The 18,789-nt window shown below is 29.6% G+C and overlaps 4 protein-coding genes across 10 annotated transcripts in view; 3 read left to right on the top strand and 1 right to left on the bottom strand.

Annotated features, from left to right (window-relative positions):
* The window catches only part of Synd (protein kinase C and casein kinase substrate in neurons protein Synd), a 53,707-nt gene extending 51,419 nt beyond the window's left edge, over positions 1 to 2,288 (top strand). For all 6 annotated transcript variants that reach the window (XM_072901985.1, XM_072901610.1, XM_072901720.1 and 3 more), the window contains 3 exons: positions 113 to 276; positions 353 to 513; positions 761 to 2,288. In XM_072901985.1, coding sequence (XP_072758086.1) covers positions 113 to 276; positions 353 to 513; positions 761 to 873 — 438 coding nt within the window. In that variant the 3' untranslated portion in view covers positions 874 to 2,288. The remainder of the gene's footprint in view (positions 1 to 112; positions 277 to 352; positions 514 to 760) is intronic.
* Positions 2,289 to 4,912: 2,624 nt separating this feature from the next.
* LOC140663366 (uncharacterized) lies at positions 4,913 to 9,601 on the bottom strand. Of its 2 annotated transcripts, XM_072887468.1 has the most exons (5): positions 8,909 to 9,599; positions 8,667 to 8,819; positions 8,391 to 8,486; positions 6,883 to 8,187; positions 4,913 to 6,807 (listed from the first exon to the last, which is right to left on the bottom strand). In XM_072887468.1, the coding sequence occupies exons 1-5, from the start codon at positions 9,035 to 9,037 to the stop codon at positions 5,281 to 5,283; spliced, it is 3,210 nt and encodes a 1,069-aa protein (XP_072743569.1). In that variant the 5' UTR covers positions 9,038 to 9,599; the 3' UTR covers positions 4,913 to 5,280. The 2 variants fall into 2 exon arrangements, with proteins under 2 accessions (XP_072743569.1, XP_072743561.1); XM_072887460.1 differs by having other exon boundaries at positions 4,913 to 8,187; positions 8,909 to 9,601.
* Positions 9,602 to 10,027: 426 nt separating this feature from the next.
* Positions 10,028 to 13,231, top strand: Fkbp59 (FK506-binding protein 59kD). The gene is made up of 6 exons (XM_072887480.1): positions 10,028 to 10,191; positions 10,414 to 10,750; positions 11,022 to 11,145; positions 11,226 to 11,473; positions 11,563 to 12,069; positions 12,380 to 13,231. Exons 2-6 carry the CDS (start codon positions 10,415 to 10,417, stop codon positions 12,545 to 12,547), a joined length of 1,383 nt encoding a protein of 460 aa, XP_072743581.1. The 5' UTR covers positions 10,028 to 10,191; position 10,414; the 3' UTR covers positions 12,548 to 13,231.
* Positions 13,232 to 14,819: 1,588 nt separating this feature from the next.
* LOC140667108 (GMP reductase 1) lies at positions 14,820 to 18,156 on the top strand. The gene is made up of 6 exons (XM_072894799.1): positions 14,820 to 15,239; positions 15,861 to 15,980; positions 16,184 to 16,441; positions 16,561 to 16,749; positions 16,844 to 17,046; positions 17,127 to 18,156. Exons 1-6 carry the CDS (start codon positions 15,153 to 15,155, stop codon positions 17,320 to 17,322), a joined length of 1,053 nt encoding a protein of 350 aa, XP_072750900.1. The 5' UTR covers positions 14,820 to 15,152; the 3' UTR covers positions 17,323 to 18,156.
* Positions 18,157 to 18,789: the final 633 nt, after the last annotated feature.

Raw genomic sequence — 18,789 nt, forward strand, 5'->3', positions numbered from 1 at the left:
ATTTGGTTGCACGCATGGCATTTTCATCGAAAGAAATTCGTGCATCTATATCACGCGGTTACGCACTATATGAATTTTATTGAGACGTATCTAATATATTTCTACACAACAGGAATTTCCACCGGTCAACAACAAATCAAAATCGAAGTCCGCCGGCCGTGTAATATCAGCGGACAGCAATCATGGAGATAGCAAAACTGACACAATAAGTTCGGGCAAGCAATCTTCAGAGAAGAACAACGAAAGCGATAACGTCAACAGGACTGCGACTATTACGTAAGTTTGTTAAGCGGCTCGTATAAAGCTCTTTATCTAACTAGTAAGAAACGTGTGAAATGAATGATGATTGCAGTAACGGTACTAACGCCAAACAAGAGTCAAATCCATTCGAAGAAGAGGAATGGGACGAAGATGGTGGTGAGCCATTGGTTGACAATGGAGAACCAGGAGTTCCCGTACGAGCGTTATACGATTACGAAGGAGCCGAGGCGGACGAACTTAGTTTTAAGCAAGGTACCTACATAAAATGTTTCGCAAAATGTCATCGGTTTAATTTGATTTATATGCATAATATAATTGATATGACATTATTTTCTATATCTAAAAACAGGGATACGATTGTCTTGTTATTTCTGACATTAATATAATAGGATTAGAATAATTTAAAAATCAACTGACAATTGTTTGATATAATTATTATATATAATTCTTTAATATAATTACTTAATATCATATATATTGAATTTTTACAACTTTTCAGGAGATGTATTCGAAAAACTAGAAGACGAAGATGAACAAGGATGGTGTAAAGGAAGAAAGGACGGTAAAGTGGGTCTCTATCCGGCAAATTATGTAGACTTGGTGTCGCAATAGATTAACTAATATAAAGCCAAATCCACAAGTTCGTTAGTTACTTAAATATGTAACCTTTGCGCGAAGAACAAAAATTGCGTTTCGCTTCTCTTCGCTGTTGTTGAGTTGTAATTCACGGAATATGAAATTTCGCAACGCGAAATTAGAAGAGAAATTAATGGTGAATGAATATAGAAAAAAAACGAATCACAACATTTTAAAGTCAAAAACTTAATCCTAAATTGTTTGCATTTACAAATTGTATAAATGATTTTGTTTCGAGATCTTTCCTCCGCATTAGAGACAACTAGCGGAGTTAATTTAAATGAATAGCTTCTTATGCAAAAAGGTAGCTCCTTTTACTCATAAAATGAAATTTGTTTTTAGATAGCTAGGTTAGAATCAAAATCCTTCATTAGTTAATTTCAATGGATAAACATGGATTACACGCATATGATGTGTATAGCAAGTTTAGATATTGGAATATTGTACAATCATACATTTTACAGCTCATTGTTGCTACTAATAAGTTTTTGGCTGATGCGACAAGAGTTCTATTTAATTTATTGTTATTAAAAAAATACTATTAAAATCTAATGTCTATCTAAATGGTGTCATTGTACATAATAGACATAAGAGTATAGCAATACATAAAGTTATTACCATTTAATGAATTTAAAGTGTTGGAGTATTTAAAATATGTGAACACATAAACTATACAGAACATTACTTTAAATGAGTATAAAATTAATATATGGTATATAAAAAAAAAGAATTTGCGGGACCCAGAAATTGATGCTTGTTCCATTTAATTATATTTAATAATTAAGATAATTTGGCAAAAAACAAATATATCAATGAATTATAAATATTATGTTGAATTGATACAAATATTTTCATCTAAAGTATGTTATGTGTACATAATAACTTGTGTTTCTATATAAATTATATATAAATTTGATAATATTAGAGAATTATTCGCATGAGAAAAATTTAGATATTTTATTATTATTTAAAAAATATGATTTCTCTCTTGTATATTTCACACAAAGGATCAATTATAACACATCGTAAAAAGTATATAGAAATATCTCGTATTAACCATTATTACATTAATAAGTGTAATAATATCTATCAAATACCCTACACATGTATCAAATGTGAAATTAATTTTTCTGAAACTAAATGCATAAAATCCTAAGAAGCTACTCTGCAGAAATCATGTAAAAATCAATGTAGCTAACACTTTACTTCCAAAAATCAATTTTTTCGTAAAATATTTCTTTAATGAGTTATCTAATGTGTTAGCTGCAGAGTCATAGGGATATTTGATTTATGATTATTGATGAAACTAAATATGCATTGTGAATACATTGTGTCTATGTACACAATATTTATGTAAATATCGTAGAATATAGTAAAATTTTCTTTTTCAATTCAGTCTAATTTTTTTATAATCATTCATTTATTAGCCCTCTAAATTACTTTTGTGAAGGGTTCACAACTTTATACAGAGTTGTTAAACAGACCCTGTCTTGTGTATAAAATTTATTATGTATGTTTAATAAATGACTTATACATAAAACATTTTGTCCAGTTATCATATTAGTAAATATAATGATAAATAGTATAATTTTTATTATTATACTATAATACTATATAATAATAATCACACGCGCGCGCACGCACGCACACGCACACGCGCGCGCACGCACACACACGCACACGCGCGCGCACGCACACACATACACACACACACACACACACACACACACACAGAGACGAAATTTAGGACAATCTTTTTCGTTAGCACTAAAAATGTAATTATTTGTAATTTAATTCACAATAGCTAAATTCATTGCACTGATATACTAAATCGATAAAATCAAAATATTATATAAATAAAAACTATTTTTATATCAAATTGTTAACTAAACTGAAAAATCTTTAGAATAATTTATTTTTAATTAATTAAATCTTAATGGAAATTACTTATTACTTATATTTTCTAAAAAAAACTTTATCAGATTTGTATTTGTCATTTGTACATATTTATCATGTCAGTAACTATAGTAGCATTAATTTGATTATTTTCTTATTAGTTTCTACGGGATAAATTATTTTTAAAACACAAGAATATTCACATTCATATATTGATATACATGCGAATTAAGTATATGATTTGAATAGTATAAAAGGAAATAGGAAAAAATGTGGTCAGAGTAAAAAATTTGATCAGTAATTTTATGTACATAAATTGTATTATAACATGATTTGGATTATATAGACAAGCATTGATGTACATAAAATACTTATGAAAAATCTTTTATGCACAAAGAGAGAAAAAGGAGAAAACAAACGTTATTTATAGAAAGAACCAAATGTCAGTCATTCCTCAAGTGAAATAGCAAGTTTATTAATTTAAGAAGTACAATACTTTAAACAAAATATATCGCAACATATTTATTTATATATATGCATTAAATCATATATATTATATTAGATACTATTATATTTAACAAAACTTTAGTATGTCATTAATATACACAGTATTTTAAATACCATTTTGTGTGGGTTTCCACTATATACGCGAAGAGAAAAGAAAAAAAAGAAGAAAAAGAAATTATTTATATAAAATAAATATGTATATTACTTTTTGTTAAAATTATATGATATAGCATTATTTTAAGTAATTTATTTAAAAAAAAACTAAACACAATGCTTTTTTCTCATTATCAGTAGGATTATTATACACATATTAATTGTTTTAGATTCCTTTTTAAAGAATTGTCTTCAATCGCTATCACAAATGGAAGTATTCACAAAAATAAAATAAATGTTACTTAATTTTCCACTAACACAACTTATAATTCTTTATTTTCTATTTATTGTGCATAAATCGAAAAAAATAATAGTTGTCCAATTTATTCATCTTCAAAGTTCTAAAAAAATCTTAATAACTTTTTAAAAAGTTTTGAAAACGAAAATCTTATGTATAGAATTAAAAGGTATTGATATTTATCATAGCCAGAAATATATATGATAAAAATAGTTTCTCATAAAATATAATAACTCGGACAAAACTTACATTTTATGTGACATATTTACTATCCACACGCATCATTAGTCACAAAAACGTAATTTTATAAGAATAATGATATGCTTGTACAGGTATTTATTTTACAAACTAATTTCTCTTCTTTATATAGTATATTATATATACTATAAAGAAAATTATATGCAAATTATATGCAAAATATATATTCCAGAATATACATTAGAAATATTTTTATATTTTTGGGAAAAAAATATATTTTACTAGTATATTTATTTTTCATAAAAGAAAGGGAGAAAAAAAGATAATATTATTCTTTTAAAAAGTTTATATTCAAAATATATGTAGAGAGAGTTATATTACAGATATATTACAAAATATATATATATATATATATAATTATATATATATTATATATATATACATATATATATAATATATATATAATATATAATTATATATATATAATTTTCCACTATATACGCGAAGAGAAAAGAAAAAAAAAGAAGAAAAAGAAATTATTTATATAAAATAAATATGTCTGTTACTTTTTGTTAAAATTATATGATATAGCATTATTTTTATAAGATTTCTTTAAAAAAAAGATTCTTGACTAATGATGCATACTTATTGATAAAAATGTCATATAGAATACAAATTGTTTAATTATATCATATTTTATAAAAATTACATTTTTATCATACATCTTCAACTATTATAAATGTCAAAAATTTCAATTATATACACGAGATTTTAATTATGCACATTATTCTTATAAGATTATTTTATGATTAATATATTTTGAAAATTATGTTCTCTCTTTTTTTTTGTTTATAGAATAGAATATAAACTTTTCAAAATTTCTATCCTATATTTACATTCTTCTTTCTCTCTCTTTCTCTAAAATATGAATTTTCCATGAAAGCTTATGCCTTATAATAATGCTTTTAATTAAAATTAAAGTAACATATTTATATATTTTGAAATAATAAAGTAAATAGAATGTTTTATCTTATTTAAATCATAATAATCTAATCAAATTTATCTTATACAAAGAAAAAATTGATATTGCATATACAAACTGTATATATCTTATAAATTATATAATATTCTTAGACACAAGTTATATGTAAAGACAAACTAAAATTGTCAAACTTCCTAATTAAATGTATGACTGTACTTTTGTAGAAAACACAATTTACATGTACATTATTGGCAGATCTTGTGACAATCATGTAAATTGTATAAACGTTTTAAACTATAGCTACATACAATTACAATCTTAGCAGCTAAGATTTTCGTCATCCAAAAAATATTTTACAATATCCCCATTACTCTATACATGAGATAAAATGTTATAATAAAACTGTACATCAATGAGTTGCAACATGTTCCTGCAATTCTTCCAATGTGCGAAACGGCTTGTCACATAACTGACATACTTGAGCATTTGCATTGTGAATGTCCAAATGTTCCGCCAAGTCTTCTTGTGCATCAAACAGTTCATTGCAAAGTGTACACTGATACTGATTGATGACTCTCATTCCTTGCTTTTCCCATGCTGCTATTGCAACTTCTTCTTCATGCTCCTGCATATGCATCTCCAACAACATCTCTGAATCGAACGATTCTGAGCACTGACCGCAACAGTAGGATTCCATTTCTTTCGTTTCATTATTATTTTTATTATCCTGATTTATGCTAATCAAATTTGGATTATCGTCTTCGTCATCGAACAAGTGTTTACCGACATGCTCTTCTAATGCTTGATCCGATTCCAGGGTGTTGCCACAGATAGCACACTGGTACTGTTGTTCTTTGCTATTACTCTGCTCCCCTTCGCTTAGATCATCGCAATGTTTCTGCAAATGATCCTTCAACACTTCTTCGTCCGTGAATATTTTATCACATACGAAACAAGTATATGTTTCCTTAGACTTTTCTCTGATAGTTTCTCCGCTATCGAGTTTTACACCTGTACTGGTTACCTTGTCAGACTGGATGTCAGATTGATCATTCTTTTCGGTTAACAAATTCTGCACTTTCGTCGCAGTTTCAGTTTTCTGATCTTCTTGTGGCGTTGCCGATTGTGTTTTCTGGGACACATCGGTAGTGGTGGACTTCTTATTCTCGATCGCGTTTACTATATTAAATTCCGATTGATCATGGTTTTCCAAGTGTCGCACGAGAAGCTTCTCCGTCCGGAACATGGAGTTGCAGACATAACATTTGTGAATATCTGTCGCTGTTTTACAAATATGCGACTTCACTAAACGAGCCTCGACTATTTCGTGACACCTCTTACAACGCATCATTTTCTGCTTTTGTCGCGGCGGTGTCATTACTGCATTTTCGTTTTGTAACGTTTTGACGTGCGTAACAGCAGTGCTTGCCATCACTTTGTGAGTACGAACATGCGCCTCTACATCTTTGCGACTGCTAAATGTGAGTGCGCATACTCCGCATATATGATTCTCATTTATAGCACCCTCTATCCTGATTGTATCTTCGTAATCGGCCTTTTGTTCGTTCGTTGAATTTTGCTTGACGAAGACAGGTGTCCATTTAGCGCCATTATCCATAACTTTGACGATCGAACTATTTTCTATCTGTTTGACAGAAGTGACAGGAGTTACAGGAGTGACAGGCGTGACAGGAGTAACAGGAGTGACGATCTGACTTTTCGCCTCCGGTGATTTTTTCGTCGCTAAATTCCTGTGTTTTCTTGCAGGCACAGTCGAAGTTTTGGATGCTTTAGGAGAAACCATGTCGTCCGATTTGTCGGACTCGGAGTCCAACGCAGAGGTGTTGTAGTCATTATACCTTATCGGCGGTACAATTTGACGTTTACGAGAAGTTACGCTGATGAATCCGCCCTGACTGCTCCCTCTTGGCGCGGCCTGTTTCAAAACGTGAAGGTTATTGATGTGATAGGGTTTACTCTCTTTTGATATATCTAAACGGTTAATTACGACCTTCGGTTGATATTCGGGTAAATTCATAGCCGCCTTCGCAGCTGCCGGCGAGACCCTCGTGAAGCCGGACGTGTCTTCTGCATGTCTAACGATGGAGGACTCGATATTCTTCTTTATAGCTCTCTCTATTATACCCTTCAACTTTTGATCGAGTTTTTGACGTGAAATTGCACTGACGTCGTCCAACTTATCCGGAAATAATGTTTTCGCTACGCTATCATTTGTACCAAATATTCTGTGTCTCATTTCCTTTTGGACAAAATCCGCCAATTCAACTTGTACACGTCTCAAAATGGACAATTCATTACCCTCTACCTCGATATTTAAACACCTTTCAACAGATTTATCAGTGGTAACTGACTTGCTATTTGCATCAGATGTCACTGGATTATTTATTCTACGTAACTGAACTGCATCAATGATATCAGTATTTTTCTCTCGACTGTTTTCGTCAACGTTAAAACCCTTAATTAAATTATCTTTCGTTAAATTATTCGCGTTTTCTTTATCTGCGAGAATCAACATTGATGTTACGGCATATGTAACGTCACCGATCACAAGTTCGGATTTCAACGTGTACGGCGTAAACGTTTCATCATCAACTTGTGATTCTGGTTTCTTTACGTTAACATCTGTCGTAACATTATTTTCCGCTAACGAAACTGGAGAATTCTCTCGTTCCATTGAACTGTCTAAAGAGGATATATTTTTCTCAGTACTGTTTTTCTTATCAGTTAATTGCGAATTTTTCTTATTCGGCTGCAAGGTACTCAATCTCGTTCTACGCGTGTCGGAGTCTGTGTCGCCGTCACGAATCTTGGTATATTTTTCCGTGAGATTCATTTCTAGATTTTTTAGCACTTTTGCAATTCTCTTTTGCCTTTCCGCTTCCTTATCCGCGTTGTTTTTCGCTCGTGCCTTTTGCACAGGCGATAATTGCGCGTCATCAGAAATTATGGAATCTGTATCAGACACATTCTCTCCTGTCGCGGCCAAGAGCGCTTTTTTTCTCTCTACCCAACGCTTTGTGGACGCCTTTCTTCGTTCGATATTTCTACCGCGTCTAGCAGGTAACAATCTAGCTCTCATTGGTCCTGAAGATACTTTACTTTCTGTATGTTCTCCACTGTTATTTTCTGCAGCCTTTTTAGTATTATTATCATCAAGTACTTTATGAGATGAATCTTTTGACAAAGTTGGTTCAACATTCTCATCTGATATGCTTATTGTATCCAATACACATTGGTCAGTGTTACGATCAACATTTGTCAGCTCTGTTGAAGATTTATTTACTTTAGATTTTTTCTGAAATAAAAAAAGCAATCAGGTTATGTTTTATAGTTGGCAAAGTAATTCTTAGATATTACAGCTCAATAATTCTGTCAAGTATTTAACTAAATCTTATATAATAAATTGTTATTGATTAATATAAAAATAATATTATTACAAAACACAACTGAATAATTATTCACAACTGAATAGTTATCGAACTTTAGGTAAAAAAATACCTTATCATTATCAGAAATATTATCTTCGCTTCTATTAAAAAGTTTCCTTTTTATATTTTCTGTTACACATCTATCATCTTTATGCGAATCCTTAACCTGAGATAAAAATGAAAAATGAATTAAAATTATATTAAACTAATAAAATATGACATAAAATATATATATATAAAAATTTACTTACAGGGCTAGAAATATCAGATATTAAACTAATAAAATATGATATAAAATATATATATATATATATATATATATATATATATATAAAAATTTACTTACAGGGCTAGAAATATCAGATGCTTCTGACATTTCTAACTGTTCCAAGAGAATCTTATTAGATTGTATAAATTGTTCCTTGAATTCGCTCCACATGTCCAGCTTATACAAGCATACATGACATACAAGATTGGGTAGATTTTCCTCATTCTGGATCTACGTTAAACAAAAATGGATAGCGTTTGAATGTATCAAATTCGATCGGTGCAGCGAAATATCAAAGTAAATATATCCTAAAAACCTACATCGATACAAGTGCATTTGATCAGATCCTTGAACTTGATTTCTACACTCTCGTCATGTATATCGGTCATACAACCGTGATCATTCAGGCAGATGCGACAGCGCTCAGCCATGTTCGATTTTGTCGACATTGTATCGCAAGGAGAGTCAAAATATTATAATCTGGGCTATATTCAGGCAAGCCTCAACTGCGGTCTAAAGTACTCGGCGAACTAAATCGCAACGGGTTCCCGCACATCGCTATCAGTAACCTTAAGATCGCTACTTCACGTGATTCCGATGCGAGCCGATACAACACAACGGCGAGGCCAGGATCGACGCAACGGTACAACTTTCCGAATAACAATCGTGATTATTCCGCGCGGTTGTCGTACGACGCACGATCGTTTAAACCCGCTTCCTGCTTCTCTTCCACAATCAGAAACACTCGCGACGACGGCGGGATACAGCCGCCATTGTAATGGCAGATGCCAGGCAAAGCGCGCAAAGGAATCAAAATATGGCGCATCCGATATGTACGCGGAATTGCGTGATCCGTTCGCGCTAAATTTTAGGTAGCTCGACGCTGCATTGGTGTAAAACGCGTACGATACCGCACGAACGGAGTGGTCCTCCTATTGGTTGAGTCGCGTCGAATTAAAGACGAGTTCTCACTCGGATTCTCACCATCAAAGACGCCGCAACCAAGAAAAAGCTTTTTGCGTCGATGCGGGAGAGCGGGAGCCGTAATCTACCGACATTACTAATTGTTGGTATCTGCTAATATTTATATATATATATATATATACATATATATAAGGAGAAACTGTTTGAGATGCCTATTTTATTATAAATCCTGAATATATACATAAGAAATTAATAATTATTAATTATCTAATTGTAAGATAATATTTAAAGGCATATAAATTTAAACATTTTTTTCTTTAATTATACTATTTAAATTTATTTTTATTTTTTTTTCTTAGAGAAATAAAATATATTCTTAAATTTAGAATAATTAAAATTAATGACTAAACATGGACAAATAATATTACCTAATCTTTTAAATATAAACTGAAAATCATTCCTCATCTGCATAATTCTGGAATGTGACACATCGACTATCGACTGTTGGTATCACCGATGGCGAATTTTCTAGCAAATTCTATGAAATCGATTTGTGCTTCGAAACACGATTACGTAGAATTATAGTCTCGCATTCACTCGCACTCGCCGGGACGCGTGCAAGTAATTTCGTTTTGGGCAGAGAATAACAAGTGCTTGAACGTGTTCCATTTCATAAAAAGTACGTATTTTTCTTAATATATTTTATATATTTTTATACATAATTTCTTTGCGTAATTTCCTCTTTTCTTTTTCCTGCGGAGTCATTTCCTGGTTATATTCGCGCGCTTTACATGCATCGAGATAGTTCTCTGGAGTCGAGCATTAATTATTATTACAGTTCTATTCTGCGGAAAGAGAAAAAGCTTTTTTTTTTCATTCAATAATTGCTTTTTATCTGTAGAATGGCCGAGATAGATGTGTCACCTACAAAAAACAGGGGTGTATTGAAGGAAATTATTAAGGAAGGAGAAGGAGATGAGACTCCTACTTTTGGTTGTAAAGCAAAAGTTCATTATACTGGTACCTTGTTGGATGGAACAAAATTTGATTCCAGCAGAGACAGGGATAAACCGTTTAAATTCGAACTTGGACGTGGCAGCGTTATTAAAGCATGGGACATTGGTATAGTTACTATGAAAAAGGGTGAAATTGCTATACTGACATGTGCACCCGAATATGCTTATGGCAAGTCTGGTAGTCTACCAATAATTCCACCTGATGCTACCCTAAAATTTGAAGTAAGTATATATATGTATGTATATATAAGTATATATATATATGTAAGTATATATATGTGTATGTAAATAAATATTAACTATCGCAAATTATAGTTCAAAATAATCTGCTAGTTTTTAAAAAAGCCTTTATATAATATATTAAGAGAATTTGTTGTTTATATATATATCAGAAACATTCTAATTACATTAATAATTAATTAAGGACTATTTATATAAATCTTTATTTTATATATATATATATATAAATTATAATTCTAATATATTTTTTTAGGTTGAATTGCTTGATTGGCAAGGAGAAGATCTAAGTCCAAATAAGGATAAAAGCATTGAAAGATTTGTGATTGTTAATAGTGAAGAAGCTTATACTAATCCAGAAGATGGTACCCAAGTGAATAGTTAGTATCGTCATTTAGTAAACTTAAATTTATGCTATATATATTCTTATCTGTATTTAATAATTTTTACATGTTTTTAGTACATTTGGTTGGAAAGTATAATGGACAAGTGTTCGAAGAGAGAGATGTAGAATTCGCTCTTGGAGAAGGAGAAGTTGTGGGAATTGTGGAGGGTGTAGAAATAGCACTAAAACATTTTTTAAGAAAACAGAAATGTAGACTTTTAATTAAAAGTAAATATGCATTTAAAGAACATGGCAATTCTGAATTTAATATTCCACCAAATGCAGATGTGGTATATGAAGTAGAATTAAAGAACCTTGAAAAGGTAATTGTTATTTCTAGATAGCATAAGAGTATCTTTCTAATAACTTTGTAATTTCCTTAACTTTACTAATCGCTCATCATTTGTTACAGGAAACAGGTATATGGTCAATGAAGCCAACAGAAAAGATAGAACAAGCAAAGATACAGAAAGAAAAAGGAACAAAATATTTTACATCTGATAGAATCAATTTAGCTATTAAAATGTACCAAAAAGTTTTCACGTATTTAGATAGTAAATCAGATTTCGAAGATCTCTTAAAAGAAAAGGACAACCTGACATTAACGACTCGTTTAAATCTTGCTTTATGTTACTTAAAAACCAATGAGAATCTTTTGGTGAAAGAACAGTGTACTAAGGCCTTAGAATTAGATCCTGAGAATGAAAAGGCCTTGTTCAGAAGAGGACAAGCACATCTTAAGCTTGCATCACCTGAAGATGCTATTGTAGACTTCCAACAGGTTCTAAAAATACAGCCGAAAAATACGGCCGCGTCTAAACAAATCTCAATTTGTAATTCCCTCATTAAGAAGCAATTAGCTAAAGAGAAGAAACTTTACGCGAACATGTTTGATAAGTTTGCGCAGGAGGATAAACAGGTTTGTGAAAAACAATAATGATGAATAATCATTTCTAATCAACATGATCTTTTCTTGCACCTTTGTGTCAATTGCTGCTGGTCATGAAGTTATTATTATAGTTTTCTTTATTCAAAACTAAAAATCATCTCTGCAATGTTGAATATGGTTAATGGCTATTCATGTTTTAATACTTTAAGACAATATGCTGTAGAAAATGCATTTGTTATAAATATCATGAGTGATATAAAGGTTGATTAATTTAATCCAATAAATCTTGAAAATTAACTCGTGTTTGTGTTTTGACCATAAACCATGAGTAATGTCACAGAAGGAGGAGCAAAAACTGAAGGAACAACCGGATGTGATGCATGGGACTCTAGGAGAATGGGGACAGGAGGAAAGACCAGGAGGTAGAGACGCGACTGCATTTGAAAAGGAAAATCCTAATATACTCATGCTCAACGCTAATGGTTCTGGTGAATTCAAAAACATGTAAACAAGGGCCTTTTTTTTTACTTCTTTCTTTACACTGCCCCATGTAACTGCCAGTGAACTGATAATTTATCAAATTTTATTCCCGGTGTCTCTTTTAAATACTATCTTTTACAAAAAAATTTGATGTAATGTATGTGATATACAGACATATATATTGAGACTTTGCCAAATTTTTAAATAATTTTCTTCTATCACGTACAATCTATATAAATCACAAATTATAGCTCTTTTTATGTGTATGACTTATATTGCAAAAATTGTTTAAGAACACATTTTCTTTTTTTCAAAGAATGAGTAAAGAGTAGAGTTTCTTAAAAAACCATCCTATTAATAGAATATAATATCAAGGCATAGCTATATTATATTCTGATTAATGTATTATTACAGTTCTAATTTGTTACAAAACAGTTATGAAATCATTGTATTTCAAAATATACCATTCCATTGTATGATGTCTATGTTTTTAAACTTACTTTAGTATATTAACTATTACATATACTGTAATAACATCTAAAGAGGAATTCAATATGTTCACATCATTATATACAAACCGTTTTACAATTAGTGATTGAAAATGCGCCTGGAATTATAATTATGTATTTTGTGTAAGTTGAAAAAGATTCAATATTAATAAAAAAAAAGTATACAGCATTGATTATATGCACATAAGTGGAAATGAAAATTTTTTAGCACAATTACATTTTTTTTCAAACATATATCATCAGCATTAATTCAAAATATGCACGAATTAATATCATTTAAAAAAAGATCAGAAAATCAAGTCAAATCAAATGAGAAACATAAATTTGACGAAAATTAAAAAATACATTTCATTATCTTACCATCACACTTTCTTTTAATTTCTGTACCCACTCACAATTTTTAATCCATAAACTGAGAATCTTTCTGAATGAATCAACATAAATATTTAGAGCATGAATTTATATAATACGATCACATCATTTTTTATGAATGAAAAATTTATAATAGTAGTCATATACGTATACATAAAATAAAATACATAGAATTTCAGTTTTAATATTTTGGACCCAAAATATTGTTTTCACTATATATTTATAAACTATATTTCTTTCATTAATATTATACTATAATAAAAAACTTTTACAGTCAAAAATCTTACAAGATACACATGCTATGCAAAATATTTTTTAATATGAATTTGCACTTTTTGATTTTCCAATTTAAATCTCTAAGACATTATTTGAATATTTATAAGTAATCTTGATACAGTTTCAACTTGCTATCTCGGCTAATGCATAATAATTAACTATGCACATTGATTGTAATAGATTATCAATTTTTTTTCTTTATAATCTAATAGAGAAAAAGTTAATTAACAATTATAAATTTACATCAATTGTTTCTTAGTAATTAATCGAATATGCAACATAGCTTGGCATTAATTTAGTAATAATTAAAAAAATTTTTTATCTTGAGAAACATCAAAGGGCTTGTAGTGTCTATTATATGAAATAAAAAAATTTATATGTCGCGCGTAAAAAATTAAAGCTCAATTTTTCAATTTTATTTTTAAGCAACATATTTACATAAATAAAAATAAATTATTATAAAAAATGCCTAGAAACTATAATTGTTATTATAATGTAAAATTTTAATAATTCAATCCTTGATAATTTCTTTTTCAATTTTTATGTAAAGTAAACACGATCTGAAAGACCAACTTCTTCAGTTATGTTATCTAAAAATGTACTTAACACATTATCTGTGATTTAGTAGAATCACCGACGAGATATTATTATATCTCGTCGATGATAGGACACACACACACACACACACACACACACACATACACACACACACACACACACACACACACACACACACACATATATATATATATGTATTCGATGCAGGAATGACTTTATGATCGTCAAAGCCCTCACAAAATTACGATTTTCCGCAGTGCGTAAATTGCTAACATCGACTGGCATTTATCCAGAACGATGAAACTTCGAATAAAAACACGCAGATAATTGTGTTACAATTTTGTATAAAGATAATAACTTGAAATAAAGAAACAAACAGAAAAAAAACGGCTTTTTATAAATTATCGGGAATGTTTGAAATATATTATTCATTATTATATTATATGTATATTTATACCACTTGACAAAATATTATTCCTTAGCGAGTCGAGAAAACTGGAAAAAAATGTTTTTTTCTTCTTTTTTTTTTGCCAAAATTCTGACAAAAATATATATACATAGCATAAGCTTTAAGGATAAGAATCTCGAGAAATAATTATCCTAAATCATCCCTTAATATATTTCGGAGCGACGTATATGTGACGTATTCTAATCTGAAGCACCCAACGATCGCACCGCCCTGGTTCAATAGGGAGAAAGAGAAAGAGAGACAAAAATAGCCCTCTCTTCGTCGCAAGTAGCGTGTCAGATAAGGTATATACCCTATGCCAGACGTATCTGGGTGTACCATCCAGTGTAGGCAAGAACATCGAAGGAACGTCTTCGCAAGTTTGACTACATCTACTGTGTGCGAACAAAGTCGTCTGCTAAAAGCTGAGCTATTAAAGAAGATAGGAATAAATATTTGCACTTGCCGAAATGCCCAATATAATAAATGACATAAAACTAGACTTTAAGGATGTGCTGCTGCGTCCGAAACGGAGCACGTTGAAAAGTAGATCTGACGTGAGTGTGATATTTATATAATTGGCGCAAATTGGAATCATATTCGTTCATTGCTGCCTTTATCCGTACATCCGCGTTTGTCACGAAGAAAAAAAATGCAGCGATTAGAAGCGTGTTATCTATTATGAGATAACTCGAGATGTATCAAAGTGTATCTGAGAACACATAATTTTTTTCATTTAAATTTACCATTTAAAATTTAAATATAACAAAGCGTATATAGAATTATAATTTTCTTTATTACTTGACCTCTAAAAAAACAATTGTTTACACTAAAGTTTAAAAATTTATTTCGATATATAAAAATTTCCTCATTGATTTAATTTTTATGATTAAAAATCATTTTCAATTTGCTGGCATTCTGTTATCAGAATTTTCTATTGATGTAAAAAATTTCATATCTTGCAGATTTTTACATGAGAAAATTGACATATATTTGTTTTTATACATACTTTTATGGCACATTTTCCACACACACACACACACACACACACAATCACAATTTTATATTATATATATATATATATATATATATATTGTATTTTTAATATACATATATTAATATATTTTTATTTAATACACACATATAATATTAATAAATATTAATAATTTACATTTTAGGTCGACCTTTTTAGAGAAATTACATTTCGTAATTCTAAACAAACATACAAAGGAATTCCTGTAATGGCATCTAATATGGATACTGTTGGAACATTTGAAATGGCAAAAGCTTTATCAAAGGTATAGAATATTTAATAATTTTAGAGTATATTGTATATGAAAAATTTATAAGCTTGTTAATACTTTTATTAAGTTTAGATTTTATCATACATTTTAAATAAAATATTTAAATATGAATCAAGTATTAGTAACATATTAAGATATGATTATATGAAATCACAATATAATACAATACAGCATATTTATGATACAAATTTTTTTAGCACGGTCTTTTCACCACGATCCATAAATATTATACTATAGATGAATGGAAAAACTTTTCTACAATTAATCCTGATTGCATAAAGAATATAGCAGCCAGCTCGGGAACAAGAAATGAAGATTACGAACGACTTTCAAACATTCTAGAAGCTGTGCCAGAATTATCATTTATATGCTTAGATGTTGCAAATGGATATTCGCAACATTTTGTTGAATATGTAAGAAAAGTAAGGACGCGATATCCAAATCATACTATAATTGTAAGTAACTGATTGTTTCTCATTAGCTTTAATTAGAAATATATTTAGTAATTTATTTAGTTTTGAGTACTAATCTATACTTTATATTTAAATGTAAAGATTAATTGCTGCCGCTACAGGCAGGAAATGTTGTAACAGGAGAAATGGTGGAAGAATTAATACTTTCTGGAGCAGATATAATTAAAGTAGGAATTGGTCCAGGTTCTGTATGCACAACACGAATGAAGACTGGTGTAGGCTATCCTCAATTAAGTGCTGTAATTGAATGTGCAGATGCAGCACATGGCTTAAAAGGACATATTATTTCTGTAAATATTATATATTCTGTTTCAAATTGACATGAATGTAATTGTACGAGTTATATTTTATTTTTATTTATATATTAATGGTAACTTATTACAGGATGGCGGATGTACATGCCCTGGAGACTTGGCAAAAGCGTTTGGTGCCGGTGCAGACTTTGTCATGGCAGGTGGAATATTTGCAGGTCATGACGAATGTGGGGGCGAAATTATAGAAAAGAAAGGAAAGAAAGTCAAACTCTTTTATGGAATGTCCTCCAATACAGCTATGAAGAAGCACTTTGGTGGTGTTGCAGATTACAGGTAGGAACTAATATTACAGTGCACATGCTAAAACAATAAATAGGAACTTATTTACATGTTTCATATATTTTTATATGTAGATCTTCAGAAGGAAAGACTGTCGAAGTGCCTTATAGAGGTTTAGTCGAAAACACTGTGCTGGATATATTGGGTGGCTTAAGATCCGCTTGCACTTACACAGGAGCTGAGTGTTTGCGTGAACTACCGCGACGAGCGACATTTATACGCTGTACACAACAATTAAATCCTATGTACGGTTCTCCTCCAGAAATATAAAGCGTTATATAATAATTAAATTAATGCTCTCTTTAGAGAAAGTTTAGGAATGAAAGTTTTAAACGTTAATATCTGTTGATCGCATATTATTTGCTGGCGAATAATATTTATAAATGGGCGAAAATGCAATCTTATTAAATTGTTTAACACTTAGTGCGATAACCAAGCATTATGAATTAATGCTAAATACGCTCAAAAGTGGAAAAACGATACACATTAAGCTCTTTTTCATGCACAAAAATATAAAATTTCGATACGTTAAACACTATTTTGCATCATTGAAGATATATATGTATATTCTTACTTTAATAATTTATATATATTTTTAAATATTCTAACAATAAGATGAAATATAGATTTTTTAATTATATGTCATGTTTAAACAACAAATGTTATTATATTTTATTTATACTTTTTTTGTTACTTTTTATTATAAAATCTGAATATTTATGTATCTTACAAACCTTGCATTAAATGTGCCCTGTATCATCTATATAATACACTCTACCTATATATAACACCCTGCAGAATTTATTTATATGCGAAAATTTTTCATACATATTTGCTTCTCTTGATCAGAGAAACTGGAAAACTTTCTGTTGCGCCTGTCCCTGAAACATTCGCCAATTTCAATTAATTACATGCATAAAAAGTGTAAAATTACAGAAAATATTTCAACTGATAAATAGGATTGAATATATTTTCGTGCAATCAAGAAGAAAAAATAGTATTGTGCTATTATAATAAAACAAAAGAAATGAAAAGTTTATATACACAAACTCTCGATTCTTTCTTTATAATTGAAGATAATGAAAATACATATCAATAACAAAATCACAGTAGTCATTACATTAGTGCTATTTTCATTAACTAGATTAATAGAGAAAAAATAAAGTTGTGTTTTTCAATATAAAAAACAACATATACAAATAAATTTTAACATCTTATTTCAAATATTTCCCAAGCAATGTGTATAAAAATTTTTTACAAATGTCTTTTAATTGAAAAATGAGATAAATCTATTCAAAATAATGCCACAAATGAATTTTAAATGAAAACGTAAATTGTTTTATTAATAACAAATTAATATTTATCCAATTTGCATTAAAAATATATAAATAATAATAAGGGAAAACATTACATGTTTAAAATACATATTTTCCGTATTACACTAAAACTGTATAAGTAACAAAGCCAAAAAAAATTTATATTAATAGTAATTTCTTTTTTATCTTTATCAAAACATCTTTGTTAAAAAACTGAATTCTTTAGATGGTTTTTAGAACTTTACGAGAATAGAATTTCATGAGTATGTATGTATATTATATATTTATTTATTTATTTATTTATTTATTTATATATATATATATATATATATATATATATATACATATACATATACACACACACACAATATTAATATTATTAAATTGCTTTATATTAAACTAATTTTGTTCTATATATATA

The sequence above is a fragment of the Anoplolepis gracilipes genome, chromosome 1 (genome assembly GCF_047496725.1).
Source record: "Anoplolepis gracilipes chromosome 1, ASM4749672v1, whole genome shotgun sequence".
In the NCBI taxonomy this organism is placed as follows: domain Eukaryota; kingdom Metazoa; phylum Arthropoda; class Insecta; order Hymenoptera; family Formicidae; genus Anoplolepis; species Anoplolepis gracilipes.